Below are 20,150 nucleotides of genomic sequence, written 5' to 3'. Positions count from 1 at the left end.
TTTTTTGCCTGTGTTTTGTCCTATGTATATTAGTAGCCTAATAGTATATTTTATTGATATTACTTAATATGTATTAAATGTCCAGTAATACTGTGCTCAGTGCTTCTGATAGAGAAAAGAACTATAGGAAGAATGTGTGGTTTTCCATTTAAGCTAATTTCACAGTGAAGTGGAAAAGGAGGATCGTGCATAACATGAGCATTTTTGGTTTCTTTGGCAGATGTGAGTGAAGTTCATAAATTTCTATGTACTAGGTGGAGTGAGATTTCTCCCTTCCAGAAAAGTTAATAAATAAATAATAAAATAGTAAAATAACTGGTAAAAATCATACAAATAGATAAATAGCTAATAAAATAATAAAATGAAAAGGGAAATATATAGGAAAACTTTTGAAACATTTTTCTTTTCAAGTTTTATTTCAATTACATATATGTATTTGTGTCTGCACATAAGAAGACACAAGGGGGATGGAGGGAAGAAAAGTGAATAAATTTGATAACAAAGAGTAAGTTGCCTATACCTTTTCCATGTTTATACCAGATGTCTTCAAGCCAGTAGTTCTGTCTTTCACTTTCAGCATAAAATAACTTACTGGAAGTCCAAAGTTGGATAAATTGTCCATCTGTATTGGCTAGTTAGATTAAGGCTGAAAACATGCCTTTCAATTAAGTAGTGAAGACAGAAGAATAAGTTTCTTTAGAAAATATGTTTAGAAAATTGGAAAAGGACTAAAGATAGCTTCTTGAGAACATACCAAAAGTGATGAGAAAACCATGATAAAGAGCCTGGGGAAATATTTTAGAAATTGTAGGTAGCCAAATAATTTTATAGTGTGCATTGATATTCGTGTGAAATGCAGATGAACCATAAGCCTTTAGTGGGACTAAGATGAATGATTTATGATAACTCTCAAGCGATTAAGTGTGGAACTTGAATTAAAAGTACTGTTAATTTTTTCTCAAAGCTGTAGCTGTAATTGTTGGGGATCCACAAAAGGAGGAGGGCTTCTCTGTATTCCAGTTGAGGGGGGTGATCAGACTTCACTGAGGTGAACTCTGGTCTCCTGGTGAAACTTGCACGAATCTTGTCTGACCTCTATACCTCACGAGCTTTGGGATGTGGGCCAAGTCACTAAAATCTGGACTTCTGTCATCTACAAGTGGAAACTATTGCAATACATAATCTTATATAACTTCTAGTTCTAAACTTCTAATCTTGAAATGCGTGTGTTTTTATGTAGACTTTTGTGTAAGAGATACAGAAATGAATAAGAAAATTGGTTGGGGTTTACTGTGAACAGGAATATTTCTTTTCACTTTCCCTATTTTCAAACAATTAGAGAGGCAAAAAGGCATTAATAGAATACGGTTGTGGTTTGGGGTTTAATGGGAAAGACCTCAGCACAGCATGAACTTTGTGAGTATCCAAATATATATGCACAAAGCACAGGTTCTGAAGCCAAAATTCGTTTCTGATAATGATTTCTTCTAATTATTATGAAAAAACCCAGGTCTACTCTATTTCCTAGAACGAGAGAGGCTCAAAGTAATATTTTGCAAAAGGGAGTCTCTTTAGAATTCACCGGGACCCTGAAAGGGTCTCTCACGCCGACCATTCCAGAATATCATGGCTTCATTCCCTCAGTTGACATGCCCAGCGGTCTGACCTTCCATTTTCTTCTATCTTCTAGTTTAGCAGAGGAATTTAATCTTTATATTCCCAGGTTGTATTTATTCATAGAGGAATTTAAGTAACAAACACTATGGTGTATTAAAGACCACCCCAGAGCATGGGCTCTGTAATCAGATAGGCCCAGATTTGTTTCCTGTTTCAGATTCTTCTAGTATAAAAGGATGTTAAAACCCTGGCCAGTGTGGCTCAGTTGGTTGAGCGTTGTCCAGTGTACTGAAAGGTTGCTGGTTTGATTCCCAGTCAGGGCACATGCCCAAGTTGTGGGTTTGGTCCCTGTCTCTCACATCGATCTTTCTCTCTTTCTCTCTCCCTATCCTTTCCTCTCTCTCTCTCTCCAAACTCAATAAACAATGTTTTTTAAAAAAATCTTAAAACACACACACACACACACACACACACACACACACACCCTTCTTTCCCCATAGGATTATTGAGAAGATTAAATGACATGTGTATGTTCTTCGTAGCCCTTTAGAACGGAGGTCAGCAAGCTGATTCTATAAAGGACAAGAGAGTAAATATTTAGGCTTTGCTGGCCATGTGGTCCCTGTCACAATTATTCATCTCTGCTGTTGTACTTCCACAGCAGCAGCCATAGGCCATTCATAAATAAAGGAGCTTGAGAAGGTAAAACTCCTGTTTTTCCTTTACTATCAGTACTTACCTCTGACACCAAATGTGTGTGTATGTTTTCCTCACCAAGTAATTTCCAACACCAGCTGCATGTCCTTCAGCTTAATTCCACTCTGACACTATAACCTGGAGGTAGCATCAGTTCCCACCGATGAAGGACTCCATCCCACCAGAGTGCTCCCCCTTCACCTGACAATCACAGGTCTGGGCATCTGGTCCTATTAAGCAGCAAGCTATACATCGAAGGTTCCCAGGACCTTCTCTTTGGGTCTCATAATAGGATGGCTCACAGAATTCAGAAAAACAGTTTACTTATTAGATTACCAGTTCATTATAAAAGGATACAACCAGGGAACAGCCAGATGGAAAAGATGCATAAAACAAAGTATGGAGAAAAGAACTCAGAACATTCATGTCCTCTCTGGACACACTACCCTTCCGGCACCTCCATGTGTTCAACCTCCAGCCCCTTTCCCCTCCCCAGAGATCTGGGTGAGATGGAAAGTTCCAACCCTCTCATCACCTGGATGGTTCCCTTGGCAACCAGGCCCCATCCTGAAGGTATCCAGGAGCCCCCCCCCCCCCCCCCCGTGCCTCCCATTATCTCATTAGCATACAGAAAGATACCTTTCACTTTGGAGATTTCAGGGGTTTTTAGGAGCTGTGTGGCAGGAAACAAGGAAAGAGGGCATGTTCCAATGAAACTTTAGTTATGGAAATTTGAATCTCATCTAGTATTCATGTATCCTGAAATATTCTTCTTTTGATTTTTTTTTCATGTATGGGGCGTAATGTTACAGGAAGCCATAGTACCCTGCCACCTGTAAAGAGTAAGCCCAAGTTGCTTTTGGATGTGCTATACACAGAGGAGCCACTCTTTCTTCTTTTGATTTTTATTCAACCATTTCATTATGTAAAGGCCATTCTTAGCTCAAGGGATGGACAAAAACAGCAGCAGGTTGGATTTTGCCCACAAGCCATTGCTTTCAAGCTCTGCTTTCAAGGGTCCGGAGTGTCTGGTGTTCAGTGGTGGTTTAGCCTTGTCTGACCCTCCGAGCCCTGGCCCAGTGCGGGCATCTCCTCCACAGCCTGAGCCTCCCCTGACACATTTGTTCCTCTTCTTGCTTTTCTCTCTGTTGGTTGCTGTGTGGCCATGCCTACACTTCTTGATTAATTTGTTCTTGACTAGGTTGGGTAAGGTTCTATCTCCTGCATTACAGAAATACACAGTATTTATCTGAGAATAGATCGAAACAAAATGGCTTATTTATAGGGTAAAAAGGAATTCTATTTCTCCCTTAACTCTTTTCATACCATCAATATAGCTCTCCCTTTACTTTGATGGGGAAAATAAGACATTTTTTTTTTTTTGGGGGGGGGGGAGGCTAACAATATGAATCTATGCCAGTAGCCTAATGTACATTCTTGTTAGCCTATAGTCTAGTCCCTGCCCCTTCCTTAATTATCTGGTCTTGCAAGACCTATTTACCTAAGTACTTCCATTTTACAGAGGCCATAAGCTATGAACAATACACAACCCCCAGAGAGGGTTATTAGCACTGGTACCAGGCCAGGCCTTTAGGTATGGGCTCACGGCCCCCATCCCAACACATGGGGATTTTTACAAAGCCCGAGAAAGGTCTGGAAGTCCCATCCATATTTGGGGGATAAAGAAACCAAAAGGGTATAAAGGAAAAGCTTCCTCCATATTGGTTTGCTCAGGATTTGGAGAGAAACAGTCTCCCCTGAGTCATTGTACTAGTACATGCGAAACATCTGAAAATAAATGGTTTTTTCCTGTGTCTCCAAGTACTCCTGTGCATTTTTCGGTCACCTGGTAAATTCTGTAACAACTTCTGTAATAATTATATTTTCAGTGAATATAGCTTTAAATGATTAAGTCTCTGGAAGGAACTATTACAGCACTATACCTATGATGGGAATTATCGAAGTAGCTGCAGGAAATAGTTTTATAGAGTTCAGGAACAAAATATTGAAACATTTATCTGATTTCCTCATGCCCTTTCATAAGTGGTAATGCTATTTAATTTGAAGAGATGCCAACTACATATATTCAAATTTTAGTGAGTATGACACTCAAGCTTTAAAATCATAGATATTTAGGATTTATAGTCTAAAAGGTTTTGCTCTTGCTCTTTATAACTAAAGTTATAAAACATTCTGTAAACATTCTGAAATAAAAATTGAAAATCACAAAATGCTAATTCTTAAAGGTAAGATCTCTCTGCTATAGAGTATACTAAACTTTGCTGTTACCGCAAAGATCTCACAGAAATCTCCCCTAAGTCCAATGAAAAAGATTGTGGATCACATCCACCTTATTTTAAATGAAGAATTAATACAGTTTATTACACATAATTTGTGTCCCATACTGTAGCGTTAGGGAGGAGGTTGCCATCAGGGGAGGGGAGATTCCTGCTGTGTTGGGTCCCTGGAGGTGAGGCTGCCATCACTTTTAGAGTTAACATCTTTGTTTTAGGAGGGTTACCAGTATCCTTACAAAATTTAGGATAAACACCCTTCACTCTTCTTGAAAATAGATGGAAGTGCCTTATACTTGCATGCATATGCAATCCTTGGGAAGGTGAATGCTCTATTCTGTAATGTAAATTGGAGCCTGCTTTCTCTTGTCTGAGCTTTTTAAGAGAAGAAACTGCTTTCCAAAAGGCTATTTTATCAGGAGAGTTGGAACAGGCCAACTCCTACAAGGTATTTTGTAATCCTGAAAACCCCCAATCGGATCATAGTCATGATTTAATAACCAAAGCCATGAGAAATACATTACAGACTATTTTGATTGTTTTGCATGCCCTGAGAGCCTTCCTTTGGCTGTAGCATTGAGAAATAAAGTCAGAAGAATGTATCCTCCCTTTTCTTCAGCTAGCCAGGTCTAGTCAGTAGCCAAGCCTTGTAGAGTCCCTCCCTGAAATACTTCTGGAATTGATCTACTTTTCTCATTCTCAGGGTCACTCCTAGTCCAACCCAGATCAGCCACCTATCCAACTCGGGCCCATTTCTCAGTCTGTATCCCAAACAATGTTTTAAAAATCCAGTCTAACCTATTCACTTTCTTACTTCTTAGTCATTTCGTTAATTGCTCTTAGAATAGAGTTTTACTTTGTCTAACATGGTTTACAGAGCCCCCCAAATCCTGACTTCTGCCTGTCTCATCTCTCACCACCGCCACCTTGTTCTCCCTGACCCCGTGCTTGAGCCAGGCTGGAATTATTTCACTTCCTAGAACATGACTCGGGCTGTTTTGGCCTCCAAGCCTGCTGTTTTCTCTGCAACTCTCGTTACCTGGCTCAGAGTCACAGTTCAGCTCAGAGTTCTCTTTCTCCTGGGCCTGGGTTTGGAGCCTTGATTTGCACTCGTGGAGCGCTTATGTGCCTGCCTTTTTCGTAGCACTTGTCACACCTTGGGACTGATGTGTCTGAAATAGTTTCCCTGCTGCACTGGACACTCCATGAGGGCAGGTGATATGCTTTACTCATTGCTCTGTCCCTGCATCTAACAGTGGTTCTCAACCTTCTGGCCCTTTAAATGCAGTTCCTCATGTTGTGACCCAACCATAAAATTATTTTCGTTGCTACTTTGTAACTGTAATGTTGCTACTATTATGAATCGTAATGTAAATATCTGATATGCAGGATGGTCTTAGGCGACCCCTGTGAAAGGTTCATTCGACCGCCAAAAGGGTCGCGACCCACAGGTTGAGAACCGCTGAAGAAGAATGCCTGACATATAGTAGCCACCCATAAATATTTGTTGAATAGAATGAAAAGTGAACAAACGAAGTAGGAGGCAATCCAGTGTATCAAACACTCTATGGGCGTGGAGATTATGAAAAGGAAGATGCAAATGGCATGAAGAATTCAACTATTAAGAGCTCAGAGATCCTTGAGGTTTATCTTTCAGCAGCTTATTGTTGAATTCGGTAACATAGTGGACACAAAAGCCAGAGAGTTGGAGACTTAGGAATAAATGTTATTTAAGGAAGTGAATACAGCACGTAACAGAAGTGTGAGTATAAGGGGAGCCAAGATAATGGTAACACTAGGAAGGAGTGATGGCCTAAAGGAGTCTGTCATTTGCTTGTCTTTTTTCTTAACTTAGTACTGGAAAGACTTGGGCATTCTCACCAGTTTATCTACTGCTTTGTCCTGCTTTTCTTATATATCACAGGGGAAAGTTCTATAAATATTTCCTACTGCAAAGTGAAATGAAACACATTTTAAAAGCCTGATTTATTTAATATTTTTTCAATTTTGGAAGAATTAAAATTTTTTAGATTTTCAGTCTGCCTGAAAAGTAAGCTGTGTTCTTGACATCTGTTTATGAACATGGTTGCTATAGTTTGTACTGGAGTATGCGAACTTTATCCTTACTAAGGCCATTTGTTTTAGTTTTCAGTTCCTTTCAGCACATTTTCAGTTCCTTTCAGCTACTCTTAAAAATCTGGACTTTGGAATTTCATCTTAAAACACTTATATCTCTTTTTTTAATTGATTTTAGAGAGAGAAAGAAAGGAAGAGAGTGAGAAAAAGATTGATTTGTTGTTACATTTACTTATGCATTAATTGGTTGATTCTTGTATGTGCCCTGTCCACTAACCAACTTAACTACCCAGCCAGGGCCTCTTACTAGTATATATCTTTAACCACAGATTTTTGCATGACTAGGTGCTAGTTCTGACATTGATCATTGGATATATGGAGATTTAGTTCTTAGGTTACACACACACACACACACACACACACACACACACACACACCATTTCTAATTTAAGATCTGCTCTTATAAAAAAGGCTTTGTGTATCAGAGAGTACCTGTGGGGTGTTTTCTTCGGGTCATTTTACTTGTAGAAAAAAAAAGATTTTTGTGCTTAATTAGTTCTGAGAGTTGAAATGATGAAGAGCACCCTTACCTGAACAGTAAGGCATCTTGATTATTAATATGCAGCCAAGAGCTGGACCATTATTCTCACCACAGTAGTTAATCACTTACTAGTAAGGAGGAGAGAGCATTCGGTATATTTGGAGGCTGTTTAATCATCAACTTTGGGAATGGCAAATATTTCTCTGAATTTCTGAGAACATACAGGGCCACTGTTTGCCAAGCCTTTGCCACCAAATTTATTACTATAATTAATGTGTTTTCTCCTTAACAGGTTGTTCTCATTTTTATCATAAGCTATGTGTTAAGTTGCAAGTGACCACGTCATTTGTGAAGTTACCACTAGTGTTACATGTAAAAAACATCACTGGTTGGGTTGAGGAACCTGTTCTGTCTTCCTGGCAGGCAAACATAAGACAAACATAGGTTTCCAAGGTATTAGCACTGTGTGCATCTGTTTCATAGTGTAATTTCATCAGTTGAACAGATGAAGAATGCTAATTAGTTTGTTTATACATTTGTGATTTAATGAGACTAAACACTTAACTGATCTTGAAGTAGGTACAACTTGTTTCCTGTTGCTGTTTTTAGTTTAATTAAAAACAGTGTTAGGCACAGTTTTCTGGAAGTTATAGAACTGTGTAATAGGGGAAAATCTCAAGGAAGGATGGGTAGTCAGTTTTATCCTGCCACAGTGAGGCTGCATAGGAAGATGAGAATTAAAATACTGAGTTTCAGGACAAGAGTTGAAATCCATTGTTAACGAGAAGATTATGCTGATGAAAAACTTTATCATAAATGACATTATAGCAAACTCCTAAATCCAGTATTTAAGTTCTAATGTGCCCCAGAATAACTTATTTTAGGAAGTAGTTCTATGCCTTCATTACATTCGACCTATAATCAGAATTCTATTTTTTATCATTTTTGCTTTTATTTGAATACCCTCAAAAAATTGATTCTTCCTCTAACATTTTCTTCTTGTAATTGTTGTAGTTACATCAAAATATAACTGAAATCATGGCATTCAGTTACTATAGTTCTTCTTCCTGAAAACTAATACAAAATAATGGTGTTATGCTTATTATAAATCAATAATTATTTAATACCATCTACTATAATCTCTTTTATTACTTTCACATTGTGCAAAACTGGATCTGCAGAGGCTGTTATATTTTGGGAGATGAGGAAGTAACTTGTCCTATAGTCAAAATTATATTTGGATTAAAATGCTTCAGTTAACTTGCTCAGCTTTTCACAACCAGGGGTCAGAAAACTACAGCCTGTGTAGCAAATCTACAGCCTGTTTTTGCAAATGAAGTTTTATTGAAGGACATCAATATTGATTCCTTTTTTATAGCAGCTATGGCCTTCATACAAAAATGACAGAACTGGGTCAGTGATAGAGACCTACTTTCTGGCCCTTTACAGAAAGGCCTGCTGACCACAGATCTAAACCCTACATGAGGTCAGGAATTGGTAAATAGTAGTAGAGTTATGCTGATATACATTAGCCTGAGAAACAAATATTTGTGGAACTGAGTCTTCCAATGAATGCAGTTGAGAGCTTTAAGTTTTTAGGTCTTTCAGAATCCAAGTAACCATTGCACCTATGGCCAAATTGCCTTTGAGACACTCAGTAGCCTGCTGAGATAGCTCCTATTCTATTCTGGCAGAATATGTTTTCTGCTCCTGAATATATAGGGTCTTCCTTGTACCTTCTTAAAGATTCATAAATTACATGTGAACACAGATTTGGGGTATGACTGTAAATAAAAGAGAATACTGGCAGCTTCTTTTGGCCTGTCAGCATCCATCATCTTCACCTACTCAATATCCATTCGACCCCAAAGGTTGTCAGATGGTAATTTAGGTTTCCTATTTGTTTCAGTTCAGAAAAGGAATTGTCCATTGCTCTAAACTTATTAGATAACTTACCTGTGACAAATTGAAAGCTATTGCTGATGCATATTAAGAATATATTAAGAGCATTTAGTTGCATAGGAAATAAAAGAAAAGAAGTGAGCTCTAGTTCTAAAGACGGAAGTATAAGGCTCTATCCTGGATAATTCAAATACCACCAGCCAATGAACAGAAGAATTATGTTCTTGTTGGCTCTTTAATATAAACTTCTAAGCCACCTTTAAGATAAACTAATCCTAGTTTCTAAATTAAGCCTTATTATTTAGAAACCAGTATCATTTGTGCTTGAGTTAGTAGAAAATGCATTGGCTCTGGAGTGAGATGGACTTACCTTTGAAGTTGAGCTCCATCACTTTCTAGCATTTCAAACTAAAGTAAATGACCTAAACTTTCAAGCATCTGGCTCGTTGGGAATAAGAATGTTTGTGCCATATGGTTGCTATGAGGATCAAACGACTCCCGTGAGACTTAAATGTAAGTACAGAGTTCCCAGGCATATAGAAGGGGGTGAATAAACGTAGGTTCTTTTCCACTCTTTTTTTTTGTGTTTTTTATTTTCCAAGAATGATGAACCCAGTTAATCAAGATCATTAGAATTGTTGATAAGCTGAACTTATAACCAGACAGTGTTTCAGTTCTGAAAACATATATTCAATGTTTTAGATCTGTAAAAAATGTACTTAGGCATCAAATATATATATTTGGGTATGTTTGAGAGACATTAGTTTATGCTATTCTGATTTATCAGAAGTGATAGCATAGTGAGAATGTAGTAGTATGAGCACTAATAAAACTACATTTAGATTTGGCTTCTGTCTTAAAACCATATTGTTCCACCAATGCGGAATCAAACTAGCCCAAAAGGTTATAAAAATGGACACCAGTAGTTTGTCTTAATGAGGACATTTTGGAGAAAATTATGTTCCATTTGAAAAATATTAAAATATTAAAAGCAAGTATTTTACTAGTATACCAAAATGCACATATATTATAGATCTTTACCAAATGTTCCATCCATTTTATAATTGACATTCCCACCAGATTTTTTTTTTTTTACTTGAAAAATGCAATATGACTATGTGGTCTTTGCTTGTTCACACCTGTCTTTTTCTGTTTTCGTAAGTGCACTAAGTCACTCGCTCTCGGTTCTGACTTTCTACTGCCTGTAGACACTCCCATCACCAGTATCCTTGATCTGATCGTGGCTTCCATTAGTCAGTCCCACATAAGAGGAGCAGCTCACCAGGACGAGATCCACAGCAGGCTGAGGCCACTGACACCATGTTCTGTACGAAGCTGAAGGATCTCAAGATCACAGGGGAGTGTCCTTTCTCCTTACTGGCACCAGGGCAGGCTCCGAAAGAGCCAGCAGAGGAGGTGGCGGGAAACGCAGAGAGCTGCCTAGCCACCCTGCCCATCTGTCAGGACGCCCCTGAGAAGAATGTGCAAGGAAGTCTCCCTCAAAGAAAGACAAGTCGGAGCCGAGTCTACCTTCACACTTTGGCAGAGAGCATTTGCAAGCTGATTTTCCCCGAGGTGAGTGCTTGCCCTGTTCAGGATGTTACTGATATTTTGAAAATTGTAAAATAATGGTTTTCTAAGGAAAATGTAAACACTTGCTTTCTCACTCTCAAGTCTCTGATAGATGTTTCCTGGAAACACAGAAAAGCATTCCTTTAAAGCAATCATCGTCTTAAATTGTGTTTCTCTTAAAATGTTTAACATCTTGAATTGTTTTCAAAAAGATCCTGACTCTGACAAGCTTTTGAGCAACTGCTTAGCCCCTTAGCATCAGCTTTCTTATCTGTAAAATGGAAACAGTAACGGTCTCTCTGTTTGAGAGTTTTAATGAACATGAAGTGAAGTGATCCATACCTCTTCCCATACCATAAATGACCTGTAGTTGTCAACTATTATTTTAAAATCAAGTTCCTTGAAGAATAACTTCTTTTCTGCCATGTTTTCTTCTTCTAAATCCCAAGAGTAAGATATATCCCCTGATAATTTGTTGAAGTGGGGAAATCTCCCTTTTCCTGCTGTGTCTGAGTCTGAAATCTCTGCTCAGGCCAGGCTTGACCTGGTCCTTTGTGTCAGAGTTGTTAGTTCAGACACTTCTTGAAATAGCTCTGTGAGCTGCATAGCCTAATATCATTTTGAGATATGGAGCATCTTCTGTTAATCTACCTGTGACAGAACACTGGGAATAGAGCATATACCTTATTAGGTAAAATATTTTAGGAATAGAAGAGGCATGTAGAGAGCTCCTCTCCCCCTGCAGGGCTAAAGAGAACAGCTGAAAGTCTCCATGATATCTTCTTCCCTCTATCTGTGTTCAGTTTTATAGACACTCACATAACCTATGAGATTGGAATTAGACTCCAGCTATCATAATCCACTGGTAATTTTTAATTGACTCAACACCAAAGCATTGAAAAACCACATCCCTAAGGACTAGGGGAGCTAAGTAACGTGACCAAAGTCATACAGCTTTTGAAGACTAGAGCAATTTCTGCTGTCAAACAATATGGGCTCCAGTGAGTGAGAAAGAAGACACTTGAATTGAAGCTTGAATTAGAATTAGCTGAAAGTTGAAGGGACTAATTTTGAATATAGTATCATCACAAAAATACTTCGGTTAATCATCTTTGAAATAGAAATATTTAATTATTCTTATCCTACTCTAGTCACTAGACAGCCAGCTATGGCTGGGATGAGGGACATAGCCCTTGTCAGGGAGTTGGTTGGTTGGCATCCCAGTCTGGGGAGTGGTTGGTAGTCTCGTTTCCAAGGACAGAGTGAGGTGCTCAGAGGGGAACAGATGGGAATGATGGGAATGATGGGGAAGCCGGAGAGCCTCCATGCTTCTCCTGAGTCTTGTCATTGCCATGTTGGCTTCATTATTTTGTCTGATAGATTTTGAATTCCTAAAGTAGAAGTCACCCACATGCTAAAACATTCCAAATATCAATATAAATGATATTTTACTGTATTGTCTTTGTTTGGAATAATCTCTGTTGTTTGTGAGCTCATAGAAGTATTTATTAAGATTTGACAATACTGCTAGGTAGTAGATGGAAAGGCAAGACTATAAGAATCCTAAGCAGCAGAAGAGGTACAGTAGGTATTATTCACTAGAACGCCTCTCTGACAACTGAGGTCATTTGCCTTATAACAGTAAATGGTCTAATGTTGGATACATTTGGACTGAGTAATACTAATCTAGATTATTCCATCAACTGCCCAAACATCTGCATGTCTTTAATTAAATAGCATTTTCAAAATTTTTAAAGTAGACATTTAATTCTTTTATTGTTTGGATAACAATTCTATCTGTTATCCAAAGGAAGAGACTCAAAATACCATTGGACAAAGTATAGTTCTCATTTTAGATAATCAGACTTTACTCTCCAATTTGTTTTTATGGCTGGAGCAAGTATTAAAATCCATGAACCTTCCAGCCTTTCTTTCATCCTGAGGCAGACATATCCTCCCTCTCTTTATCGGACCAGTCAGAAAAGCTGTTCTACATTCTACATTTAAGTTTTCTTTTATTTCTTTTTTGCACTTGCATTTTTTCCTAATAAATTTCAAATCTTTCCGAAGCTCTATAATGAAAGTCCATTTCATGATTTATTTTATTAAAACAGAAGCTTGGGTCTATTTTGCTGAACTCCACTGCCTCGCTTAACCAGTGGAAACTCTAAGTGAGATATAAATAGTGCTTAAGGAGAAAGGAATTTCCCAACTTGGAATAGAGCCAGAAAATTCTTCACTTTCCTCTCGTTAAACTACAGAAAGAACCAGCGGTTATGTATACCCATGTAGATACGTATGATTTTTACATGCTCTGCAAAAAAAAATTTGGCAGCTCTGTTTACCAATGCTCTCCTTCCCCTTATTAACCAGAGACAAAAATCTGTTAAGAAAGATTGAGAGTCAAGTATTTAAAAAGCATGGAGGCTTATCTGGAATATCTTGAAGTATAGGAAAATTCACGAAATCAATAAAAGAGAGTGAAATTACATGTGTTTGGCGAAGATAATTAGTTCAAAGAAAGGAAATCAGTGCAAATTAGGGGAAATCCAAGATTTGTTTCAAATCAGTGATCAACTGATCTTGGCAACAGATTGGATAAAAGAAAGGGAGAGACAGATAATGCCAGTTTTCTAGACCTGGGGGTGTAAATGATACATGAAACATAAATATGCATGTGGAGTTAAGGGCGGGAAGTCACTGGCATGGCTGGGTGTGGAATTGGTGACAGGAACACGGGTTGGCTTGGCTTGAGCCACACGGGCATTGACGTATTGGTAGCACATCCAAAGGGGTTTCCTGACCCAAAGGGAGTGATGCCCAGAATTCCTTCATGGAAGACCTGACTTTGCCAAACTGGAGTCTTCTATTTGTATTCTCACTCACCTTGACTTTGGTCCGTGGCTGTCAGGAAGACCACCCGCCACTGGTAAAGCCTGAGGCCCACAAACCCACATCCAAACTCAAATTAGTCTGAGCCCATGGTTTCTTCCCAAGTTTGAAAAACCCATGGAAAACCAGTCTCACTTCCAAAGTGTAAATTCATGACACTTATCATTACAGTGATAACATAGCCGTTTCTTCGCAAGAAACTTTCAGGGAGAAGGATTAAAATGTATTGTCGAGTCAATTATTTAAGGGAATGTTCACAACTTTTCTTTTCGATTTTCAGTTTGAGCGGCTGAACTTTGCACTTCAGCGGACATTGGCAAAACATAAAATCAAAGAAAGCAGGTAAATTGAGCTGTTTTATTTGTGTGAACTTATTACCATCTCTGAGGCCACTATTAATAGCCAACACTTGCTGAAAGTATCCACATGTTTTGAATCACTATGCTATGCCAAAAACTGGACTGTTTTAGCTGCTACTAATCCGAAAATAAGTGCATTTTAGCATGTTATGCATCACTAAGCTCCAAGTTTATGTAAATGTTTAGGATTTTCTAGGGGTTGAGGAAAAGGCAGAACTGAGTTTCCAAGCTGGGTTTTTCAGAGCCCATGATTTCAACGTTGTTGCCATATACTGCTGCTTTGAACAAGCTCCCATAGGCCTCTTCTCTCATACTAAGGGTGATTTCTGAAATACTTAACAGGTCAGGCATGGATGCCAGACACTCAGTGCACAGTCCTTGGCTGATGAATACTGCTAAAAGGTTGAAGGAGGGTTCCTGTGCCCCTTCTGTCCCCACTTCTCCTTCCCCACAAATTAGACTTTAGGTGCTGTATCAGGAGGAAATGAAATGGAAGAAGGATGGGGGGTGGGGAATTCGGGGCCTTGGGACAGCAGCTATTAATCCTTAGGGGAATTTTCAGTATTTTTTATAACCGGTATGGTTATTCTGGTGTGCACTGGCTAAATATCAGTTCTGTTTATACTTTATTTCTTGTACTGTGTCTGTGCAATTTTATTTAAGCTAGTTTTCTATAGAGGCTTAATCTATAATAAGCTAGCTTTCTGTAGAGGCTTAATAGATAAGGTGATTTAAAAAAATAATCTGATTTATATAGTTCATTTTTCAACTATATCTTGGCGCAGTCACTGCTGGTGGATAATTTGACTTGGCCTTGTTTTCGATTCCCTGAAATGCCAAGGATTATTCAATCTGCCAATGATAGAATAAATACTTGAGTTCAAATTTACAGAGTTGAACATTGACATTCTGCAAACCAATACCATTGTCAGAGATATTTTATAAATTCATTCATCTCCCTGCTACTCATGAGTGAATAATCTGTTCTGTGGATTATCTGCGCTTAATTTTCCTTGCTGACTAACTGGTCCCAGACTGCAGGCAGCAGGCTGCCAAGAGGAGTCCCAGACGGGTCCAGAGAAGAGAGAGTGAACCCGTGTGTCTGACAGAAGCTTTGTTTACAGGAGTGATACGCAAAGTATTCCAGAGCCCCCGACCTCGATTCTCAGTCAGGCTGATAAGATAGCCACAAGTCATCCTAGCTGTGCTACTGTGTCTGTCTGCCTAAGTCCTTGGCAGCCAGTTCACACAAAATTTATTCTCAGTGCTTTGTGTTCTGAATGTTCCTAAGTTAGAGGCAGACATTCCTTCAGGATGTGTTCCCAGCAGCGCATCTCTTTTAAAGATCTCAAAACTAAAAATAAATACATACATAAATAAAAATGAATATTTTATTTGCAAGTCTTGAAACATCTTTAACCACTTGCCTGAATTTTTATAGAGCAGATTATACTTTTAAATTGTTCTCGTGGTAATTATGCAGTTGTTGAAATAAGATGAGCCGCCCCCCCCCTTTTTTTTAATAAGAGTGCCTGTTGATATGCCAAATGCCTTCTCTCTGCTTTGCCTTTTAAAATTGTTGCATATGCTCTTTGTGCCTGGGTCTCCCACCGCCACCACCATCTTTTTGGCAAGGCAACTGCAGTTTCTGCTGCTCTCATTTTGCCAACTGCTGAACACACCTGGCTCCCTTTTGCAGACTGCTTCTTCTCCTATGTGTCTTGAAAAGCAAAACACCAATATATTAAATAATAAACTGTCCCTCAATGGAGTACTGGAGCTCCCTACACACCACCATCTATTTTTTAAGTAAATGAGTTTTAGTAGAACCATTCTGATAGCTCCCTGGGGTGGTTGCACATAGAGCTTTTGTTTTGTTAATTTCTCTAGGATCTGTTGCTCACATTATCATATGTATGAACTCTTGGCTGGTGTGTGTGTGTGTGTGTGTGTGTGTAGCACACATTCAAGCTTCTACCTCCTTTTTGAAGATAAAGAGAGGGGGCTTATTTTGAATTGCACTATCTGCTGTTTGGACTCACTTTGCTCATATCTCATATCATGGGTGCTGGGAATTGGCAGCATTATAGTTCTCTGAGCAGATTTGCTCTCATTCTCTAGAAAAAAAAAAGAAGTTTCTTAAATGACAAAAAAGGAGCCAATTAAAGGCTGATTAATACAAAACAATATATATCAAGGGGTTTGATGATAAAAGATTAGACTTTGGGTGGTGAGCACACAATAGAGTATACAGATCTTGTATTATAAAGGAGTACTATATATCAAAGTGTTTGGGGGTCTCTAAAGTCAAACTAGATAATGCCAGTTAGTGTTCTTCAACCTGTTAAAATAAGAAAATATTTCCACCTAGTATTTTAAATAATTATAAGCAGTATACCTTTATCTGACAAATAGTGGACTGAGCAATTTTCCTTCTTGAAAATATTCCCTTTTGAAACTTCTCTAAATGTGTCATGTTCTTTGAAATCTATTCAAAAATTTTAGATTCATGCCTGTTTGTAAACTTGGCTTGTCTAATGGCATACTGAACCACAATCAGGACTTGGGTGCCTTTAAATATACTTCGGTAGTTTGGCAAATTTGCTCATGATCAGTCATCACTATCAGAAGTCATCAATAAAAAAAATTAGGCAGACATGAATCAGCAAGTTGTCCAGTTGAAATCAAAATGTGTGTGCTATTATCAACGTCTATGCTACAGAAACCAGTGCAGTAATTGAATAAAGAATAGATTAGTTACTCATTTTTATACAAGATCAAGGATAACACTTAATGTAAAGATGTCTGAGAGTTAAATATACAGGCTTTACTGTATGTTTATAAAGTAAATGTACAGAATCTACTGTATATTCACTTTAGAAAAATATTGTGATTCTTAAAAATGAAATCCATCAATATGTAGCTTTTTCTTCTTGTGGGTCATTTCATACTCCTGGTTCCCTGCCAGTGTAGGCCTCTATAGTATTAGCTTAAGTGAAGTTCAGTTAAAAGGCAAGTACTTCATAAAAAATTATGAAGTACTCCGTATTCAGATATATTTGGGGGTTTTCAGCATTGCTTTGGGTTGTACATGTAACTGCTCCTTTTCTGTAAACTTGATAGTCAAGACTTGCCTCTCTAGAAAAAGTTACTGAAATTATTTGTCATGATTTCTGTCTGTTATTATCTGAACTTTTGAACATTCACATGTCAGTTTATAATTTAAGATATTAAAATATTTTCAGAAAATCTGTGGAAAGAGAAGACTTTGAAAAAATAATTGCAGACGAAGCGCTTGCAGCAGGTAATAGAATTGTTTCATGTTAATTGTCTAGTATATGTAATTAGGAATTAATTATGTTCATAGAACTAGTGTTTTATCTGTAAACTAATGTTTTCTATTAGTAAAAATATATTTGCCTGTAGAACTAACATTTTCTTTTAAAATATTTATTTTTATTAGCTGGTGAATTCCAGTGTGAATTGTTCAATCTATGTATTGTATTAACATAAAGAATAACTCTTTGTCATACTGTATATTTTTGTTTGACCTTAAACATTTCCTCTTCTTTTATTTAAATTTATCTTTATTATTGAAAGTATTATATATATCCCTCTTTTCCTCCCCCATTAACCCCCTCCACCTCCAACTCCCCACCCTCACACCCCCAGGACTCATTTCCTCTTTGTACAATGTTCATTTGCTGAGAACTAGATAAGGCTGTATGGGAAGCTGACTCATATACAAGTATATGCTTTGGTCTTAAAGTTAACTACGTGTTCCTTATTTATGCATAAAAAATCCTACTCCACAAAGTAAAACAAAGAATTTTAAAAAGGTTTGAAACAATCATGGGGAAAGGTGTTAACAGTGTTGTCATATTGATAATTAGTTTAGAAAAACAAGTAGCTGAGTAACTTAGTCCTACTACCCTTTTCAAAGTTTGAGTGCATGGGCCAACAAGTTAAATTTTTCTGAACATACAAGATATTAAGATTTTAATAATAATAATGATGGTGGTGGTGATTATGGCTGACTTATTATAGTGAACCCTTCTTAGAAGCCAGGGACTATTCTAAACGCCATCCCCACGCATCATGACTGTGGCATAAAGAGGGCACCATTGCTCTTCCTGAGTTACAGGTGGAACGGAACGTGGTACACAGTTGAAAGAATAAAGGAAGTTCTGGAAGAAGTAGGAAGTGACTAATATATTCCAAACACATATTTATTAGAGTAACACTAACAAGGATGCTATTATACCCAGAAAAAAAAAGTACTTTATGTCATCTCTAAAGAAAAATGACAACATTTAGTTTCATAGCCAGTGATTTCAAATTAATTCCTGTGTCTGAAGCTTACACTCCTGGAGGCCCTGCAAGGGGGATAGTACCTTTCATCAGGATGGTCGGGTTTTGTTGTTACCAAGGTGGGACAGCTTTTTCCAAAATGGACCTGCTCCTGCAATTCCTATTGCTCTTTTCTAGCTAAGTTTAGGGGGATAAAATGTTGTACATTATATTCAGTTGATCATTCTTTTTTGAAAAATTTTTTTTATTGATTTCAAAGAGGAAGGGAGAGGGAGAGAGAGATAGAAATATCAATCAATGATGGAAGAGAATCATTGACCAGCTGCCTCCTGCACTCCCCCTACTGGGGATCGAGCCTGCAACCTGGGCATGTGCCCTGACCAGGAATCAAACCATGACCACCCTGGTTCATAGGTCAAGGCTCAGCCACTGAAATACGCTGGCCGGGTGATCATTCTTTTTTAAAGAAATGATTTGGGATTTCTAGTCAGCATTACCAGAATTTTAGTAACTCATCTATGTCGATAATTAGAATATAGATGGTTAATTTGGGTTGGCATTCTTACTACCAGATATAAAAGGAATGAAATCATCAAATAAAACAATGTCTACCATAGTTGTAACAGCACAGTTCTCCCACACTGGCCTATTTGACATGGCAGGACATGTGTTATCTGCTTTCAGGAGTTCCAGTGGAGAGCATCAGAGCATCTCTCGGTGAAGAGATTTTTAAAATATGTTATGAGGAAGATGAACACATCCTGGGTGTAGTGGGAGGAACCCTCAAAGATTTCTTAAATAGCTTCAGCACCCTCCTGAAGCAGAGCAGCCACTGCCAAGAAGCAGAGAAGAAAGGCAGGCGGGAGGCTGCCTCCATTCTCTGTCTGGATAAGGACCACGATTTCTTAAACGTTTACTATTTCTTTCCGAAGAAGATCACGTCCCTGATTCTTCCGGGCATCATTAAGGCAGCTGCTCACATCCTGTACGAAACCGAAGTGGAAGTGTCATTAATGCCTTCCTGCTTCCATAACGATGGCAGTGAGTTTGTTAATCAGCCCTATTTGTTGTACTCCGTTCATGTCACAAGCACCAAACCATCCCTGTCCCCGGGCAAACCCCAGTCCTCACTGGTCATTCCTGCTTCTCTCTTCTGTAAGACATTCCCGTTCCATTTCATGTTTGACAAAGACATGACAATTCTGCAATTTGGCAATGGCATCAGGAGGCTGATGAACAGGCGAGACTTTCAAGGAAAGCCTAATTTTGAAGAGTACTTTGATATTCTCACTCCAAAAGTCAACCAAACGTTTAGCGGAATCATGACTATGTTGAATTTGCAATTTGTGGTCCGAGTGAGGAGATGGGACAACTCTGTGAAGAAATCTTCAAGGGTAAGAGAAACATAATAGCATTTTGATTATGAAATCAACTATTTCATATTTAAGGACCAGAAACAAACAAAAAAAAATGGTACAAATGCAAATGCATCACTTCAAATGTTTTCTTAAAATATATTTAAAAACAATTCTAAAATACTTTTAAGGCTGGAATAAATTTAAAATAAGGTCCTTTTTGCATGTATTTCTTCTCTACTTGACCATTACTTCACAAATATTCATTGAATGCAGTATACCTTTTAACATCTTTATGAAATATTTTACAACTGAATTATAAAAATATTTATATAAAATATGCTTGCAATCATCATCAGTTGACTTAATTTGGAATAAGAGGTCTATTTCTATAACAAACAAACAAAACTTTTTTTCTTATAGGAGCCCACTAAGTAGATTTTTTTAGTCAATATTCAATAAATGGAAAAAATCAATACCTTTTGATTAATTGTTAGAGGATGTGGGAGAAATGTTCTGTCTCCTCCTGGTAGAG

At 38.0% G+C, this 20,150-nt stretch overlaps 1 protein-coding gene across 4 annotated transcripts in view; it reads left to right on the top strand.

The window, feature by feature from the left end:
* The window catches only part of GUCY1A1 (guanylate cyclase 1 soluble subunit alpha 1), a 49,431-nt gene that overhangs the window by 15,662 nt on the left and 13,619 nt on the right, over window positions 1-20,150 (top strand). For all 4 annotated transcript variants that reach the window (XM_036314548.1, XM_036314547.1, XM_036314549.1 and 1 more), the window contains exons 2-5: window positions 10,335-10,701; window positions 13,871-13,932; window positions 17,195-17,253; window positions 18,945-19,654. In XM_036314548.1, the coding sequence (XP_036170441.1) occupies window positions 10,447-10,701; window positions 13,871-13,932; window positions 17,195-17,253; window positions 18,945-19,654 (1,086 nt within the window). In that variant the 5' untranslated portion in view covers window positions 10,335-10,446. The remainder of the gene's footprint in view (window positions 1-10,334; window positions 10,702-13,870; window positions 13,933-17,194; window positions 17,254-18,944; window positions 19,655-20,150) is intronic.

The sequence above is a fragment of the Myotis myotis genome, unplaced genomic scaffold, assembly GCF_014108235.1.
Source record: "Myotis myotis isolate mMyoMyo1 unplaced genomic scaffold, mMyoMyo1.p scaffold_m19_p_6, whole genome shotgun sequence".
NCBI classification, from domain to species: Eukaryota; Metazoa; Chordata; class Mammalia; order Chiroptera; family Vespertilionidae; genus Myotis; species Myotis myotis.
This window is presented reverse-complemented; position numbering and strand designations above follow the sequence as displayed.